Below are 16,953 nucleotides of genomic sequence, written 5' to 3'. Positions count from 1 at the left end.
GGTCACTCATTACTGGATCAGTGAGCTGCATGAGATACTGACAGGCTGTCAGGAGAGAGAGAGAGAGAGAGAGAGAGAGAGAGAGAGAGAGAGAGAGAGAGAGAGAGAGAGAACTTCCGCTCATTTCTCCCGTGTTATTCTCCAAAGTTAATGTAAACTTGAATAATGTACTTCATTTGAATGTAATAATTATGTTGGTTGTGGTTTGTGGAAGCGCCAGTGAATGAGCCCCATTAACTGAGCCCCATTAACTGAGTTTTAAACATCACTTTAAAATGGAAGACCCCCATAAGCCCCGCCCACTCGATCGGCCCCAAAATTGGCGATCGGAGCATCCCTAGTGTCTACGGAAGGTCCAGTTGTGATAGACACGGTTTGCCACTGCACTACACATATGTATGTTAAGTGATTTGCAATACAGAAACATAAGCGGACAGAAGTCCTGCTGTTGCTAAGCAGACTCTTTAAAAGACACTTCAGGTTTACAAGATAAAAGTGAGCCAAATTCCTCTGACAAATAGCACTGACACAAGCTTAAGCACTCCACATAAACTGTGCAATGAGTTCCAGGTATGAATACCAACACTTTCATGACACGCCATTAACCTGAGCCTGAGCCTGTTTTTCAGGTCTCAGGCTCGAAAATGACATTCCCAGAACAAATGACTATATCTTCACTTGTAAAAGGCGTAAATTAATAATATTTTTTCTCAAAGCAATGAGTATCTGTACAGTTGTAGCTCGTTTATGTCATTTTATGTATCAATTAACTCTCTCAATCTAGAATCGCACAACAGGAAAGTCGGTAAACGTCCGGTCATCAGGGAAGCGTTTGGTCACCAGGGAACATAGCTGTTTTTCAACTTTTTTGGTTGATTTGGGTGAACTAAACCTTTAAAAGGTGGAGCCGAAGTGTATTCCAACCTACAAACTTGTTAACAGCAGAAGGACATTGTAATACAGTATCTTATCTCAGCAGCATATCAAATGAAGTCCGCAACCTGGGAATCATCCTGGACTCCACCCTCTCTTTCCAGGCGCATATCAAATCCATGACCAAATCCGCCTTCTACTATCTCAAAAACATTGCCAGACTCCGCCCCTCACTCTCTGACTCTGTGGCAGAAACATTCATTCACGCCTTCATCACATCCCGTCTGGACTACTGCAATGGAGCCCTGTCCGGGGTTCCCAGCAAAACCCTGGCCAGGCTCCAATATGTCCAGAACTCTGCGGCCAGGCTTCTCACCCGCACTAAGCCATGGCAACATATCACCCCCACCCTCATCCACCTCCACTGGCTGCCGGCCAAGTCCCAGATTCACTATAAAACACTCCTCCTCACGTACAAGTCCCTCCATACCCTTGCCCCCCAGTACTTAACAGACCTCCTACATCCCTACACCCCCTCTCGGAGTCTGCGGTCCTCAGACACGGGCCTGCTCTCCATCCCCCGCTCTCGCCTTCGTACTGTGGGTGACAGGGCGTTCAGTGTTGCAGCCCCCACCCTCTGGAATGCACTTCCTCCCGAGATCCGGAAAGCTGCCTCACTGGACATCTTCAAATCCTCACTAAAAAACGCACCTGTTCACCAAGGCCTTCGGACCCTAGTCCTTTCCTGGTCCCCTGGCTTCCTTTATTTTATTTTTTTCTTGTTTTGTTTGCTCCTCATTGTCTGTTTTGTTTTGTCTGTCCACCATGTACAGCGACCTTGGGTCCCATGAAAGGCGCTTTATAAATTCCATTTATTATTATTATTATTAAATACAACACAGCTTTTAGTAGAACCAGAGAGAAAGACTAACTGACGTTCTTTGTGCAAATCAAGCAATAATCAAGGTTCAAGGTTCAAGGTTCTTTATTTGTCATACGAACATAGCTACGGAGTAGCTATGTTCTTCTCCAACAGTGAAACACAATAATACAGAAAAACAAAAGAATATAGTGCAGCAAGTAAATATTAAAAAGTGAACAAAATTAGTAGCCCTCCCGCTTCTACTAATTTTGTTCATTTGTGTGTATGAATTATACGTTTTTGTTTTTGTATGATTTTAGTAGAATAAATAAATAAAAATAAATAAAAAATAAAATTATTAAGTAGCAGATGAATGTTATGGATGTTGTTTCAACAGTTCAGTTGTTTAACAGTCTTATTGCCTGTGGGATGAAGCTGTCTCTGAATCTGGTGGTTCTTGTCCGGATGCTGCGGTAAACCTGCCAGACGGCAGCAGACTGAACAGTTTGTGGCTGGGGTGATGGGGTCTTTTACAATCCGGAGGGATTTCTTCCTGAGCCGGTGGGAGTAAAGGTCCTCCGTGGATGGCAGCTCCGTCCTGGTGATGTTCTTTGCAGTTTTCACCACCCTCTGTAAAACCTTACGATTGAGGGCGGTGCAGCTGCCGTACCAGGCCGTGATGCAGCCTGGAGTCCATGTTGAACCTCCTCAGCCTGCGGAGGAAGAAGAGCCGCTGTCGAGCTTTTTTGGTGATGGTGGTGGTGTGAAGAGTCCATGTCAGGTACTCAGTGATGTGGACACCGAGGAACCTGAAGCTGCTGACTCTCTCAACTGTAGTCCCATTGATGGCGATGGGGGCGTGTCCATCTCTCTGCTGCTTCCTGTAATCCACAATCAGCTCCTTTGTTTTGCTGACGTTGAGATGGAGGTTGTTATCCTGGCACCAAGATGTCAGGTTTTCGACCTCCTCTCTGTACGCCGTCTCATTGCCGCCTGTGATCTGGCCGATTATTAGTAATCAAGGAGACCGATAACCGATATTTGGAACCGATATACATTTGCAGTAAAATCAGAAAATCTTGGTGTCAAAATGTAGAAAAACACAACTTCTTTGAAATGCCTTTTTATGTTTAATTAACTTTTCAACATCTTAAAACTGGTTTCCTCTCTGTGGCCCTGAGTAAAAGTAAATGAAGTAAAAATAAAATAAAAACTACTAAAACTTGTTCTGAACTTCTGATATTTGAGTCTCACTCATTTTGTAGTCCCAATTCAGCAGCACCAGATTGTGGTGCAGAAAGCAGAGTTGCTGCGAGGCTCCACTAGCAGCCGTCACAGTCCCAGTCGTCCCAGCACGTCACAGTTTCTCCGCTGCGAGATGCTACCCGCCCACCGGTCCATTTGTAACTGGGAAACTGATAGAATTGGATCATCAGATCGTGGTGTTTTTGCAACTTCAGCATAGGGGATTGGGTTTATTGAACTTCGGTTTTCAACTGTTTTACCTTCGAAACACCGCTCACTGCTGCTGCTTGCCTCTGTCTGCGTTCTTCGCACCTGGCTGTAATCTGAGAAAGTCCCGCCTCTCTGGTTGGCTGCAGCCCGGAAAATCTTCAGTGTTGATTGACACTTCAGTAATAGCCTATCGGATAGCGCTGTGGGCGGGACATTGCTCGTGAACAGTGGTGACTGCAGCCAGAGAAACGGCCGCATCAGAGCCAAAGTTGTATCGGCAATTTGATTAAAAAAAGGCTGATACCGATAATCTCTAAAATGCGGAATTTCGGCCTTGATTATTGGCCAGGCCGATAATCGGTCGACCCCTAGTGTTGGAGCTGTGTGTGGCCACGCAGTCGTGAGTGAACAGGGAGTAGAGGAGAGAGCTGAGCACGCAGCCTTGAGGGGCTCCGGTGTTGAGGATCAGGGTGGAGGATGTGATGTTTCCCACCCGCACTGCCCGTCAGGAAGTTCAGGATCCAGTCACAGAGGGCGCTGTTGAGCCCGAGGTCTCTGAGCTTGATGACCAGCTTGGAGGGCACAATGGTATTGAAGGCTGAACTGTAATCAATGAACAGCATTCTCACATACAGTGGGGCAAAAAAGTATTTAGTCAGCCACCAATTGTGCAAGTTATCCCACTTAAAAAGATGAGAGGCCTGTAATTTTCATCCTAGGTATACCTCAACTATGAGAGACAAAATGAGAAGAAAAAAAAAATCCAGAAAATCACATTGTCTGATTTTTAAAGACTTTATTTGCAAATTATGGTGGAAAATAAGTATTTGGTCACCTACAAACAAACAAAATGTCTGGCTCTCACAGACCTGTAACTTATTCTTTAAGAGCCTCCTCTGTCCTCCACTTGTTAACTGTATTAATGGCACCTGTTTGAACTCGTTATCAGTATAAAAGACACCTGTCCACAACCTCAAACAGTCACACTCCAAACTCCACTATGGCCAAGACCAAAGAGCTGTCAAAGGACACCAGAAACAAAATTGTATACCTGCACCATGCTGGGAAGACTGAATCTGCAATAGGTAAGCAGCTTGGTGTGAAGAAATCAACTGTGGGAGCAATTATTAGAAAATGGAAGACATACAAGACCACTGATAATCTCCCTGGATCTGGGACTTCACGCAAGATCTCACCCCGTGGGGTCAAAATGATCACAAGAACGGTGAGCAAAAATATACCTAGGATGAAAATTACAGGCCTCTCATCTTTTTAAGTGGGAGAACTTGCACAATTGGTGGCTGACTAAATTATTTTTTGCCCCACTGTATGTGTTCCTCTGGTCCAGGTGTGAAAGGGCAGTGTGGATGGTGAGGGCTATGGCATCGTCTGTATAATGAACTAATCTGAAATACACTCAACATCCAATAACCACACCTCTTCAATCCTCAAATGCAATTAATGACAAAGCAGCCAGGCATGTCAGGACTTGGAGCTAATGTTTGGGAAATACTACTGATACATAAACAACTCCCTCAAGTAACTTCTCTCTGGGTGTCAACTAACATTCCTCATGTACGGACGTGCAACTGCTGCTGAAACCTCATGGCCCCCAGGCAACATGGCTCCAACAGAGACTATCAGTAAGAAAAAAATAATATACCTAAATAGTAGTTTAACGTCCTCTTTGTTTTTGCGTCTGACTTTGAAATGCAAATTACTACAGCTATATATTTTACCTCTTGTACTTGAAAGGCCCTGTTAGTCAACTACTACTACTACTGCTAGTCTTTGTGCAAGACAACTGGTTTTTTGTCTCTTGGTCATTTTTTATGCTTTTTCACACCGACTGACTCAGTTCCCAGAAAATGATGAGCACATTGGTGATCAACACAAGACTTAAAGTGGGGTGCTTGTCAGATTTGTTTGTAAAATGTTACAGATCAATCTCATCAATCAAATTGTTTTAAGTAGACTAAGAAAGTCTAATACAGGCCCTTAAATGTGCCTCAAGGACAACAACCAGATATAGAAAACAAGCAGACATAATAATTTGATGCTTACATTGCATAAATTTGATTGTTCTATGTGCATTTTAATGGGTACTGAACCCACACTGTTGTCTCTTCTGGGAATCTTATGAATGAGTCCTTTTCAGTACGATGGGTGCTGGGTGTCCCCCTCTGGCTTTCCCATCCTGGATATGTATGGCTCTTGGATTGAACCCAATATTTGCTTGTCGACACTCCCACCCTTATCCCAGTTCCTTACCTGGGCCCAATGGGGCCTGGCTGGTTATTGTCCCGCTCTGCTCACACGTAAATTATCAAATCCTCCTGAGCAGGGGTCAATGAGCTCTGGAAAAGGTTGGCCGTGTCGACCCACAGTAAAGTCCCTGTCTCATGTTATATGTCATTAGATTCACATATATGTCTGTGAGTGCGTCATTTCCCCTGAGAGACCCACACTATAAACCTTCCTGTTTGGTTCAGTGAGTGACTGCTTATTTTACCTGACGGGGGGACCTGACGGGGGGACAGATGGTTTTCAGCATGAGCAACATGACCATCTCCATATCTCTGCTAGTTTGGGCCTGAGCACTCTTCTGCTGTGTTCTGGGGCATGCTGACCTGACTCAGCACCTGGGAGACACAGCTCATAAAAATAGCCACAAAAGCTACAAAACTAAAAAAGGTACATAAAAACAGAGGCCTGAGGATACATTATGTATTTATTTCAACAAGGACCATGCATATAAATACATTCATCTCAGAAAAGAGAAGAGATTAATTATGCCAGAATAGCTCATTTCCATCTGCAGTCCTTAGGCAGGTACATAACAATCAACAAACACTAAACACATTGCATAATCTCTATCACACAAACAATTATAAAACATGATTTAAGTACAGGGCAATAAAATAATACATAGTACAGTTAAAATATAATACAGTGAGACTCTTCCTTCAATAATGTATTTCCATTTGTAAGATGCTTCAGGATTGGATTATCATTAAATAAAGGATAAACTAGAAACATCTGGACTAATGAAACACACAACTGCGGGAACTATGATAACTGCCAGGGATTTATGACATAGTGCATCTGCAGAGGGAATTGAGTTATGTTGGAAATGTATGCAACCATATTATCAGCTAAAAACAACAAGAAGTTCGACATCAGGTTCATCAAAGTATGTATGTGTAATGTCTGATTGAATAGAGTTGGTCATTATCCGAAGAATTTCCGGTGAGCAAGTAGGCGTGTTGATGAGGATTCTTTCACGTTTGGCGTGAAACCAGAAGAAAGCAAACACCAATGGGTGAAGGAGCAGGGCTTAACACAAAAACAGAAATATGTAAATAGAGGGACAATGAGATTCGGGGAAACCTGTCAGTCAGGGCCAAATACGAAATCCCATAAACATGTTCAAGCAATGGCACAAGACTTGTTGGTTTATGATCAAATTACAAACCAACTACCCCCAATGTGTTTGCGTCATGTCCTGCCTCCTGCGCACTCTATTCAGGCGTCATACCTCCACTAAACCAAACTTCCAGCAAATGTGAACGCGTCTGACACGGACCATCTCCTATTGTGTGCTACACGTATAAAAAGGAAAACAATGTGTGGAACACATAGTGTATGGAGTACACATGAAAAAAAGTATTTCAACACCATCGCAATCGGCTGTGGTAACATCTTTCCAACATGTGGTTCAAATAGTGATGATATAACATGAGTTATACATATAATGGGCATTATACAGTGCATCATGCAAAATCTACAAACACACCATTAATGCTTAGTGTTTGATCTAAGATTGTAACACTTGTGAGATTGTACCACAGAGGTGTCGTTCTAAAAATGAAAGCCTTTGCTTCAGCTTGTCGATCTAACACACAATGTGTGATACAGTGTTTCCCCTAGGTTTACTGCCTTGGCAGGGTGCTGCTAGGACATCCTCTGGAGCAGAGAGAGGAGCTGTGGATTATTGTTATTGATATCGTACAGTAACAACATATTTTTACATTAAAAAGTAATACATTACAGTGTTACACTGTACTGTATTACTTTCATTCAAACTGTATTCCCTTCTTATCATGTAGCCTATCTTCCTTTCATTGATACATTTAAATCACCTGACTACAGCATAACATACCTGCAGCAACCCTGTGCTGCTGCTGCTTCTCTCTGCCTCATCCTCTATTGCTGGAGGCAGCTCCACCTCATCTGATCTCTGATATGAAAGCAATCGTGTTATCATCATATTGAGCTATTGGTGTGAGTCTAACATTAAACAAGCAGTCTGCTTGTCATACATTGCTGACGATACATCTTAATTTGTTGAGTCACTGCTGCTAAATGCCGGTAGCATCAAGCTAGCAAATCCTGCATTAGCCTCACATCAACAGGTGTAGACAGAACATCCAATTATCCTGAGCTAATTTAATGAATAAACCAACTCACATCTCCTGTCTTTCTTTTCACCCAACTCATTAGACTATTCTTCTGCTGGCGTGTCATTGTTGTTTTCTGTCAAATTCAATACTGTAGTTCAAAACCGCGGTACCTGCTCACCATCTGTGAGCTATTTTTAAATTGCGCACGCTACGTTCGTTGTCGCGTTCGCGCACGTCAACCTGGGCAGGCTGTGTGTGTCCTTCTCCTCCGTGACGATAAAGGCTTGAGATTAAAAAATAATAAACGAATTTGAAAAGGGGGGGGGACACAAACGGGCAGACAGCAGAGCTCGGGGCAGTAATGCAGATTTGTTTGACTTTTTTACACTTTGTTGCTCTCCTCTTTTCTTCCGCTCTTGTCTCTGATTGTGAGTGTATGCATTCGTGTGTGTGTGTGGTGGGGGGGCGGAGCCTTCAGAAACAGAGCAGAGGGAGAATGTGAATACGCAAAGCAGTGGACACTGAAACGTGCACTGTCATTGGATAAATAACATAGGCGTTTAGTTTATTTAATAGAAAAGCATATGTTCAATGTGAAAAGAGACCGTACAGTAGATAGATTACTTCAGTTGCAATTTGGTGCTATACATTTATTTATTTTTTAAATAAAAAAAAACATAAACACCTTGAATTTCAGGCAGGGCGCGGGGTAGGGGTTTCACCAACTAATCGACTAGTCGACTAGTCGACTACCTTTACCACTAGTCGGCGCTGTAGGCCCTAGTCGACTAGTCGTGAAAAAAATTGAGGTAAACGAGGTGCTGCAAAATGCTCCAAAACACGTCCGACATTCTTATGTATGGCAGTACTTCAACGAAGATGTAACCAACTCCACAGTGAAGTGTCAGTTGTGTACAGCTGTACTGAAGTACAATACAAATGCATCTGCTATGCGCAACCATCTGAAGATGAGACACCCGCTGCCGACAGCTAGCACTAGCAGTAATGCTAGCACCAGTGAGCAACGGACCGGCGTCAGCACTGAACAGAGGCAAACGAACAGCAAGAAAACACGGGTCAACAGTGATGCGGATGATGAGCTACGGGATTACTGCCAGCGGACACCGCATATCCCCACAATGGATAATCCACTGGAGTGCACCGCTTCCCCCGCTTTCGAGGAGCTACCTGGCTATTCAAGCCACAAGCACCCCGAGTGAGAGGGTTTTTTCCCTGGCAGGCAACACTGTCACCCGAAAGCGGTTAAGCCTCCTTCCCTCACATGTCGATGCGTTGGTGTTCAAACCAAACCAAAAATATGGAAAGGTGGACGTTATCGTGGAGGACAGCGAATAAAGTGTTGCGCACTGGATTTACGTGGCATTTATGTAAACAAGAGTTTTTTGCTGTCGATTTTGGTGAGTCCAGTTACTGTTTGTTATTTACTCAGCCATGTAACACAAATTAAAATGCAGTGTTTAATGTTACTGTATGAGTTCCAATATAAAATACAGTTGTACACCTCTCTTTGTGTGTCTTTATTATGACGTAACGACTAGTCGACTACTATTTTGAAAAATGTGTCGACTAGTAAATATTGGTAGTTGTGAAACCCCTAGCGCGGGGCTCCGTTGGCAGGGAGCAGCGCCCCGCCAAGACAATGGTAGGGGAAACACTGTGATACAAGGTAAACCTCTAATACTTTTGCAATACTATAAAATGTTATGCCATCTACCGTTTTTACTTTGTTAAACAATCATATATTAAGGGAATATAAAAACGAATTGTGATGTAACTAACTAAAAATGCATTTGAAATGTGTAACAGTTTTATCGAAATCCAGGCCTACACATAAAGTGTAGAACTTATACTATCCTTCATAACAATTCATTGTCAGATGTATAACTGTCACTGTAGGAAGCTAGACACTGGGAAATAATATGTTGTACTTACAATTCTGACTTTTTGTCGCCTGCTGGAGACGACTTTCAGCCCTTTTACAACATATTTTCCTTTTGAAATACTAATTCTGTATTATGACAGGACGGGGAAAAAACCGAAATAGCATCATCTGATCTTTCTTTTTATAAACTGTTCCACTCCTGCAGCAACACACTGGAACAGATTTTGGCAGAGGAAGAAACACAAACTCAAGCTGTCAGATGAAGTATTTAGTCACAGTCTCGGCCGTTCAGCTTCTCCTCCTAAAACTTGGGCCAAAAAAGCCGGACACATAGAAGAAACTTGATATTAGAAATAAAGACACCCATTGTTTGTTTCCTCCATGCTAACCACAATGTCTGGTATCACATATTTGCAACATATAAATACACATCCTGGATGCTCAATTACATTGTTCAGTTAGGGAATTCACTACCATGTGACTAAAGGCTAAATATAGCCTCTATGCTGGCTGCAGTAACATCTTCACATGTTTACAGGGAAAATACAACTGTACTGCTCCTCAATGAGATGCAGAGGAGTACTTTTGGTATAACCTCTCAAATACTTCCCAATCACACACACTGAAATGTTCATTGAAAACTAAATAATGGAAGCAGTTATATGCATTGCTTCCAGGTTTGAGGACAATGAGTCAGAAAGGTATTTTTTCCTGCTCTGTGCTATATTTAGTGGTGTAAATATGGCAGCTCTGGGGGTCCGGGCTGTGAAAGCCTGAGCTAATGAGCTGTCAGTGGACAGGAGAAGGAGACACATGATGAAAAATAAGTTGGAAATCCACACTAAGGGACTATTCATATACATCTATTGCCTCAACATATAGGTCTCTTGGCTTGGTCCAAAGAGAGGTGTATGTAATCAAAAACAGTGGTTGTAATCAATGAAAGACACCGGCCAATGACCAGTTTGTATTGAAATGAAAGAACTGGAGAATGAAAGCCAAGATTAAGATAATATGCTGATCCCTGGAAAGCAGAGCAAACACATAAGCTTACATCGTTGGGAATAAAAACTGGCAGTAGAGTTGGCGTGTGTCAGATTGTAATCATATTTTCGGCTAATCCAACTGAGCCTTCCAATGGAAAATCTCCTGATTTCATGATATGATCTCTGTCAACAAGCCAGATTCAGTTACCACCAGAGATCACTATCACTGTCCCAAATAAGTGGTCTGTTCTTTATTTTCTACAATTTCAAAATCAGGCTTTATTTTTCACTTTTTTCAAGATTCATAGTGAGCAGCCTTTTCCTGTCATAATTTAGGATATTTACAATAATCCTAAAACTTCTCCATGATTAACTCGTGTTTTTTATAACAGGGTGTGTGAAAATAACTGCGAATGACTTATTATTTTTGGGTGCTACAATACGTAAAAATAACTGGATTCCAATTCCAGCAACTTCAGTTAAGCATTACCTGCACAGGCTTGTCTGAAATGTACATTCTCAGGGTTAGGGTTAAGAAATAATTTAAACGTCCAAACTTTTTTTAAAGAGTCATTTCCTGTTACTGGTTTGTTTATACAGCAGATTACCCTGACACTACACCTCCATCCTCTCTCAAAACAAGACCTACACCTCAGGCGTCATGGTGCTGTTATTTGGTGACACCTTAGTCCATCCAGCAGGGTTTCCACCTGAACAAACAAACCGCAGGCCAAAGGGAAACACTCCCTTAGCATGTTGCCCACATTCTGCCAATAGTTTTCACTGAGAGTTCAACTGGGTTAACTAATGTAGAGACTCCATCATCCCCTACACTGTGCTACAGGTTGGTGCAATTTAAATGATGTCCTGAATGTGGCTGCGGGAAACACACATTTGTTACTGAACTAAGGATTGTGCTGCTTCATAGATACACTGGCTTACAAATATTATTCTACAGACCAAATCAAATATATTAGTTTGGTAAGAATGCTCATTAAAACAATGATCATAAAATAATAACTTTAAAATGTTTTTTTGCTGAATTACATTTTTTGGCATCAATAATTATTGATCACCTTTGGTGGTCAGATTTTTTTAAACAAGGCACATACTCAGGTTGTCAAACATGATAAATTGGTATTGATTAACAAGATGTAGTTCAGTTGAAATTGCCGCCAACATCGAAAAAATACATGAAATGCTATTGTAGCTGTTAATTCTTTTAAATACTTTTCTTCATTTATGTGTGCCTAAAATATTAAAATACAATACATTTGTAGCAGCTTTTCCCCTATAATTTTTAGTATATCTTATTCTGAATGATGATGAAGATAATGGTCCAAAATGATTAACCCCTTCAATACTGTGAATCAAGTCGGAATTGCAATATCAGTCGAAATAATCAAAATTAGTATTTTATCCATGTCGTGCGGCCGCAGTCGTGACTTATAAAAAGTGATTCACTTTTACTATGTGCACTTGCATTCTCAATCACTTTTAGTCTTTTTATCTGTGATGGCCTTTAGCAGGCAACTGACAACAATTGAAAGTTAAGCAAAATCATTATTAAGCTTCATCTATCTATGGTGAACTGTGTTCTACAGGCTGAACCTGTGGGACTCCCACAGTGCGTTCCCACTGTGTCTCCAGTATGGGAGCGGATAGCAAGTCCAAGCCTGGGGGAGTAAGTATCCTAAGACTTGGGAGGACTTCATGTATACTGATGATAATGCATGTTTAAGCTCCATCTTCACACGCAGGCAGGTTTGCACGTATCTGTCAGCACAAAGTCACCATAATTTCATCTGAAGCTCTCGAAGTTTCCAATGTTTTTGTGTCCAAGTGACCTATGGGGCCAACACATTTTTTAATGAGTTCAGCACTGAGCGAAAGTGCGAGCAGGCATCTCCAAAACAGACAATGTATTGCTTCCGGGGAATTAAGCAGCGCCAATGTACTTCCACTATAATTGCTTGTTTTTGCCACAGATGGAACAGAATAATATTATAAAAGTGTACAACAACATCATTGAAAGACCCTACAAGCTAAATTTGGAATCTGCAAAGCTGCATGCTGCTCTATTTAATTAGGTTACCATTAAAAACCTAAGGCCCTGTGTCTTCATAGCATCTTCTTTTGGTAAAGCACGGGGCAGAGCCTGCTCCGAGTTTCATCCGACAAGGATGATAATCAACATCTGACGATAACGTTACTACACTCAGCGGCAGCAACATTCAGGGCCCGCTCAGCCGATCTGCCCAAACAAATGAGTTTTTGGTTGTTTAATTGATATTAAACATCTGAGAGACACAAGCTTCTCCTCCAATTTCAGGACATCACCAGCGCTTTTCTGAAAAGTTGAGATGTTTTCCTCTTGAAGTGCTCGGAAGCAGCCACAAGAGAACGTGGAGCGCTCAGAAAAAATATGCTGGGTGCAGCATTTTTCCTCGGTGGCCCCATGCGATGGCATACGCTCTCACCTCGTTGCAGTTGAAAAAAGGACGCTGGCACTATTCTGACACAGAACCTAGCCCTGTTTCTAGACTGCCCAAACAACGCACTGAAAGTAAAGTAGCCAACGCATAACCCAGCTGTCATCGGGAGGGGGGGACTTTACTTTAGAAACACAGAGAGAGTTAGCATGAGATACTCAACAAAAAGCAAATAATGGTTTACTCTTGATGGCTGTTTCATAAATGGAATGTTTGCGGTCATAATGAGATTCCCTGAGTATGGCTGAGAGAGCTAACAAACAGAATAAGAGTTGAACGTGAGGAGGACTGTTTGTCTTTCACATCAAATGTTGTTTAAACAATATCTCATAACTGGATTCAGAGAAAATTATAATTTGCTAAAGGACATTGCTGACTGCAGAAAAGAGGATTTCAAAGGATCCGTTTTAATTACAGGCTAGAGATTGCGTATGAAAGTAAGGGGGAAAAGGCACAGTACTGTGTCAATTATAAATACGTTTGTGGTACAACAGTAGCTACTGAGCTAGCTTCCACTTTCTTGTGGAAGATTAAACATAACTTGACAAAGAAATTAATCTTTAAATAACATATGTGTATGTTGTATTTAATAGCAAGCCATGTCATCACGTTTATACTTAGGTCACTTATACCTTCAAGGGAAAAACTCTGTGTATAATTTACATGAAATGCTTTAATCAATTCTTGCAGAGTAGCTGTCCTTGTTCAAATACACCACAACTGCATGTTGAGGCTGTAAAGAGTGGGTTTACATGTGTAAGAGCTGTAAACACGGAGTCTGGAGCGACGTCATTTGATTTGCAATAAGCTAGGTAAACAGCATATTTTCCATTCAGAGATGAAACTCTAGATGATATGGGGATATACCATCAGCCTTAGAAGGCTTGATGCATTTCATATGGGAGCTTGAAGGATTCAGGCTCTGCCGTCATGACACAAGACTTATCTACAATGGACCTAATAGCGGAAAAAGCCATAAATAAAGAATTGATAGAACTCATACATACATCATAAGGGATGTCAACACAATACAGACCAAAGATAACTTTATATATGAGCATAAATACGACAAAAACATGCTCTAATGCACATTTTGGCTCCGTCTGAGAAGTCTGGTGAAGAAAAAAAAGATCCACAAGACACCAAAAGCGTGCTGCTTTTGGGAGAGGGAGGCAGGCTATTAATAGGCTTACTCCAGCGAGGGAGACGCTCTTCCCTCATGTTTTGGATCAGCTCTTCACACGGGTGAAGGGAGGGAGGAAGAGGGGGACTCTGTATTGACAAAATACTGAAAGTGACACAAGAGCGTTTGGACTTGAAGCCTTTAATAGTAACACTTAGTTTCCACTATATTTTAGTATCATTAGGTACCAAGTTACAGCCTGACATAAAAAGCAAGGAGTCCAAATGCATGATAACAACCTGAGATATCATTCAACAACCTGCACAGACACTCCTTAAGAGCCCCGGCACACCTATTTTTCAACAGAGTATGCCTTTGCTTTCTTCGGCAAAGCAAAGTTGCTTTATCTAGAGTCAATATTTAATTGTGGCTTGTTCTCATAAAGATGCAAATAGGATGTTGGTGAGTTTATGTACACCGTCTACTTTAGAAAATACCCTACTCTTGTATATGGAAATGTTGCAGGGCAGCCCAGTCATCAATTCGAAATATAGAGGGTGTCAAACATGAGCTGTGTAGCAGGTAACATCTCCGGTGATGCAGTGAAAAACAAAAATATTCATTCTAGCAAGCGACCACACATATAAATACTTATTTTAGACCTTTACAGTGGTGCATTTGGGATTCCTAAGAAAAACTAATTTGTCTTCTGTGTCCTCTTCATACTTGGTAGGCTATACTGTTACTGTATACCAAATACAGTAGTGTTTACCTTTGCCCAACATTGGATCATAGAACATTAGGACTATACTGCAGCATAAGGCTATAATCAATACTCATGAGAGAAATAATGGGGCATTGCCTACCTTTAACACATACGCATATTTGTTTATATGGTTGTGTGAGGCCCATGTGTTAGTGCGTGGCGGGTTTATGTTTGGGCTGCCGACCTGACATACACCACGAGTCGTGACCAGTTGAGACGTTATTTAAGCATAACGTGAAGACGGCCGAATGGCAAAAAAAACCTAAACACACAACATTGAACAGAAAACAGTGAAAGACAACGTGTATCAAGGGAACACTCACATCCTCGAACAATGACCCGACGTTGGCTGTCACCAGCAGTATTCCTGTTCCCTGCGCTGCTGTCAGCTTCCCTGCCATAATGCTCTCTCGCAGGTGGGTCTCGTACAGTAGACTTTATAGGAAAGGAGCGGAGGGAAAAATAAAAACAGAAGCCCGGAGAATGTCTCACAAAACTGGTTATAACGCGGGGAATCTGCTGCTGAATCCGGGGTTCAGGCGGCTCGGCTGGAGCATATTTTTCAGCATTGGCCGTGCATCTACTCGGAGTTGCTTTGCAGTGGAAGGTCCGTCGGCGGTTAGCTTCTAATGCTACTTGTTCACCTTCAGACCCATCGTAAAAGTTTCTGTTTTAATCCAAGGCGAGTGCACGAGGGCTCTGGTTCACATCAGCGACGAGTGTTTCCCTTAGCTTTCGTACAGTGTAAAAGTCTCCCTCCGAAAGCAGGACACTCTGCCAGGACCATTGCCTTCACTGTTTGGAGAGGATAGGCTGGAGTCCTTCACTGCTCTGACGTCTCTGTGCCAATGGAAACACGGGCTGTCTTAAAGGGCCAGCACACCGTAAACACAGCAGCTCTGTGACTAACGTCACTGTGCCCATTATCGGACACAACTGGACTGCGCCATGGTGAGCGTTTGTCTTTTTCAGCATGTCCACGGCAATTTCTGATTGTTTTAAGATTACATAACTGATCAACTATTTCCATTGTTCTTTATAATCTATCAAAAATATTTAGATAAAAGCAAGATATGTAAAGCAATGGGACAAGATGTATGTGAAACATGTTGATTTCCATTATAGTCTGTTTGTAGTGCAAGTATTGACCCAATCACATATTTGTGGGCTTCTGTTACATGCAGATAAACAGTCGTTGTTCTCGAGTAAATTAAGAATTTGCCAAAATGCAACCAATCTTCTATTTCTCTGACCAGGACTAAGCTTTTTTTCAGCGATAAGGTAAACTGAATGGAAGGTGTATACTTGCATTAGACGTCATATCTCCAACTATATTTGTGGACCCTGGCGCCAGGATTTGTTGACTGAATGTTTTTAATGAAAGAAAATTGATTGGATTTTATCCTCCTAAAAATGTAGTTAATGGAACAGCCATTTGAGACTAACTACAAAAGGAAGCCATATACTGTACACCTTTTTTTGTTTCCATTTTTCATTGGGTGTATTTTCATACTTTTGTTTTATATTACATTTACGCATCTTATGGCTAGTCAGTTTGAGTGGTGGTGGGTGTCATCTCATATTTCTCATCTCCCTGCTGCATGTGGATTGTTCAAATCAATTGGCAAAATGGATCAACCACAAAAAAGAAACTGAGCTAAGAAACTGAACAAAATGACGAGTTCTGGAAATCTGCTGGCTACACTAGAGCTACCATAATATTGGAAGAGACTAAATTGTTGACTGAAAAATAGCTGATAAGGCCTGAGATTGTTGCCCTAAGTTTTACATGTTTATTGCATGACTTGGTGAGTGCTTTGCATGAAATATAGCTTTCAATGACGCTTCAGGGTTCACAGACATGATCAAATGCAGCTGGATGTCAGTGCAGGCATGCAGTTCACATGAACGCACATGAATTCAGGCCTGAAGTCTGGTTACCAACTGTGAACCAGGTGAAACTAAGAAAGGGGCCAATAACTACAAATTATTGCGCAGACTGATCCAAACAAAAACAGAATAAGGCCACAAACAGCCCAACTTCACCATTCAACACCAACAACATGTTACCTCAGACTGTGTGCTGGACA

The 16,953-nt window shown here is 41.8% G+C and overlaps 1 protein-coding gene across 2 annotated transcripts in view; it reads right to left on the bottom strand.

The window, feature by feature from the left end:
* The window catches only part of inpp5a (inositol polyphosphate-5-phosphatase A), a 215,933-nt gene extending 200,240 nt beyond the window's left edge, over positions 1–15,693 (bottom strand). Inside the window, exon 1 of one of the 2 annotated variants that reach the window (XM_079690298.1) lies at positions 15,187–15,693. In XM_079690298.1, coding sequence (XP_079546424.1) covers positions 15,187–15,264 — 78 coding nt within the window. In that variant the 5' untranslated portion in view covers positions 15,265–15,693. The remainder of the gene's footprint in view (positions 1–15,186) is intronic. The other variant, XM_079690297.1, reaches the window with a different exon arrangement.
* Positions 15,694–16,953: the final 1,260 nt, after the last annotated feature.

Source organism: Notothenia rossii (assembly GCF_949606895.1).
Source record: "Notothenia rossii genome assembly, chromosome: 6".
NCBI classification, from domain to species: Eukaryota; Metazoa; Chordata; class Actinopteri; order Perciformes; family Nototheniidae; genus Notothenia; species Notothenia rossii.
The sequence above is the reverse complement of the archived record's forward strand: the minus strand, read 5'-3'. Positions and strand labels throughout refer to the sequence as shown.